Source organism: Austrofundulus limnaeus, unplaced genomic scaffold, assembly GCF_001266775.1.
Source record: "Austrofundulus limnaeus strain Quisiro unplaced genomic scaffold, Austrofundulus_limnaeus-1.0 Scaffold116, whole genome shotgun sequence".
NCBI classification, from domain to species: Eukaryota; Metazoa; Chordata; class Actinopteri; order Cyprinodontiformes; family Rivulidae; genus Austrofundulus; species Austrofundulus limnaeus.
In genome coordinates, this window is record NW_013952518.1 from 1,516,687 (window position 1) to 1,518,518 (window position 1,832).

The 1,832-nt window shown below is 40.4% G+C and overlaps 1 protein-coding gene across 1 annotated transcript in view; it reads right to left on the bottom strand.

Annotated features, from left to right (window-relative positions):
- The window catches only part of rint1 (RAD50 interactor 1), a gene marked incomplete at its 3' end in the record, with an annotated part of 31,540 nt that overhangs the window by 22,146 nt on the left and 7,562 nt on the right, over nucleotides 1–1,832 (bottom strand). Inside the window, 2 exon segments of the mRNA XM_014014575.1 lie at nucleotides 545–682; nucleotides 759–932. Of these exon segments, the coding sequence (XP_013870029.1) occupies nucleotides 545–682; nucleotides 759–932 (312 nt within the window).

The following is a 1,832-nucleotide window of genomic DNA, read 5'->3' on the forward strand; positions in this document are numbered from 1 at the left end:
TCATTATTCTTTTTTCATCATTCTGGTTTATTCAAGACCAAAGAACCATTGGGCCAAACTACAGGAGTTGTCCATCTGAGGGGCAGGTGTCTAAAAGAAATTTAACCATGAAATGTTTAATATGTTTATAAGATGTTCAGCCCTTAAATATTTGCACTTAGAATTTTATAGAATCACTTTAAATACTTTTCAGTAAGTTAGATGTCTACAATTCTGGTTCAAATAAAGAACTTTATGTTTACTAGATTGTTAACTAATTATTTTTGAGTTAATGTTGCCTTAAAGAAAAGCGATTAAAAAAATAACCTGTAAAACTCTGATGTTAAATGTGACGTGGTTGAAAATTTGGGTGCACCGAACTTTTGTGCTGGTGCACCTGAAGAAAAAAAATGTTAGGCGCACCAGTGCAGCCAGTGCAAAAAGTTAGTCTAGAGCCCTGATTATCGTTTCAAAATAAAACGACTCACATTACTGAACATTTAGACACAACTAGAGGACACAGGCTGCGARCTGTAAGTGTGTGAAGAGGATGACTGAAGGATACGAGGTCTGCAGGGCGTACAGCTGCGTCACCACCTCCTCCAAGCTTCGGCTGACGTCCTGACTGTTGGTCACCGGCGTGGACGGCTGAGAGGTGGAAACGATGGGCCAGTGAAGCTGAGTCAGGAGGGCCTCAAAATCACTGCAAAGTCATAAAAACAAAGAGGTTTATTTGTTTGACTCAGACAGAAGGACGTGTGCTATTTGATGAATACCACCTCTTCAGCTGCTCTTTGATGATGTTGTGCCAGAAGCAAAGTGTTTTTCTGACAAAGTCCTGAAGGTGGGCACATCCTGACAGCTGCAGCCCACAGTCCAGCTCCGCCAGGGTCTTCACTTCTTTTACAGCCTCCGCCACACTGTTCACCATCAGACACTGCTGGACTGTAGCACTGTGGACGACATTACGTCAAAAATGCATTGCTTGAAGGAATGCATATCACCTGCCACTGTGTTTTAGCTCCAGGACTGTGTTTAATGATTAGTTGTAACATTAGACTTTATATAATAAACATTTATTTTAACTGTAAAATAAAGACTGTAAAAATACTGTAGGATGTTCAGTTTTTATCATTTTTAAACCAAAAGTTTAAAAATATATTACATGGACGGGGCCATTTTATTCACACACAAAGCATTCTGGGTAAATGATGACGTGGATAGGTCCTCGTGCGAGGCTGCTAGCGAGCTATATCCACCCTGAAGGTTAATCTTGGACAATATCTGATGATCGACTCTTTTGAATGAAACCAGAGAGCGTTGACAGAGAGGAGAAGGAATGGATGGAGGACCTCAGTTTAGCTTGTTTGTCGCACTAGCACAGAGCTAATACATAAAAGGCAATATAGTGTCAGCGCTAGCGCAAAGGCTAACAGGCTAAGCCGGCGTCACACTACAAGAAAATCAGGCCGATATTTGCCCTTCCATCAATCTTAAGGAAGTCCAGATTATCGTGATGGCTCTAAAGACAATCATAGCAGATATTACTGATGTGGGTGGTGAGTTAAGGGTGATCTACTCGGTTCGGAAGGACGTCGGGACCGCTCCGACCTCAAATCAGGGATATTAAAGGGATCCACGATTAGTTGTTGTAATGGATCTAATACTTTTATGTTTAAYCWAGTAATTCATGACATCCTTTAATGACCTAGGTTTTCATGACATMCTGTTCATCTGCAGATAGAATGATTAAAGTCAGAACAAGATTTGCTAACAACAGTCATTCTTAGATATCACTTTTGTTTATCTTTGTGTTTTACATTGACCTTGTATCAAATCTTGCTAAGATGACA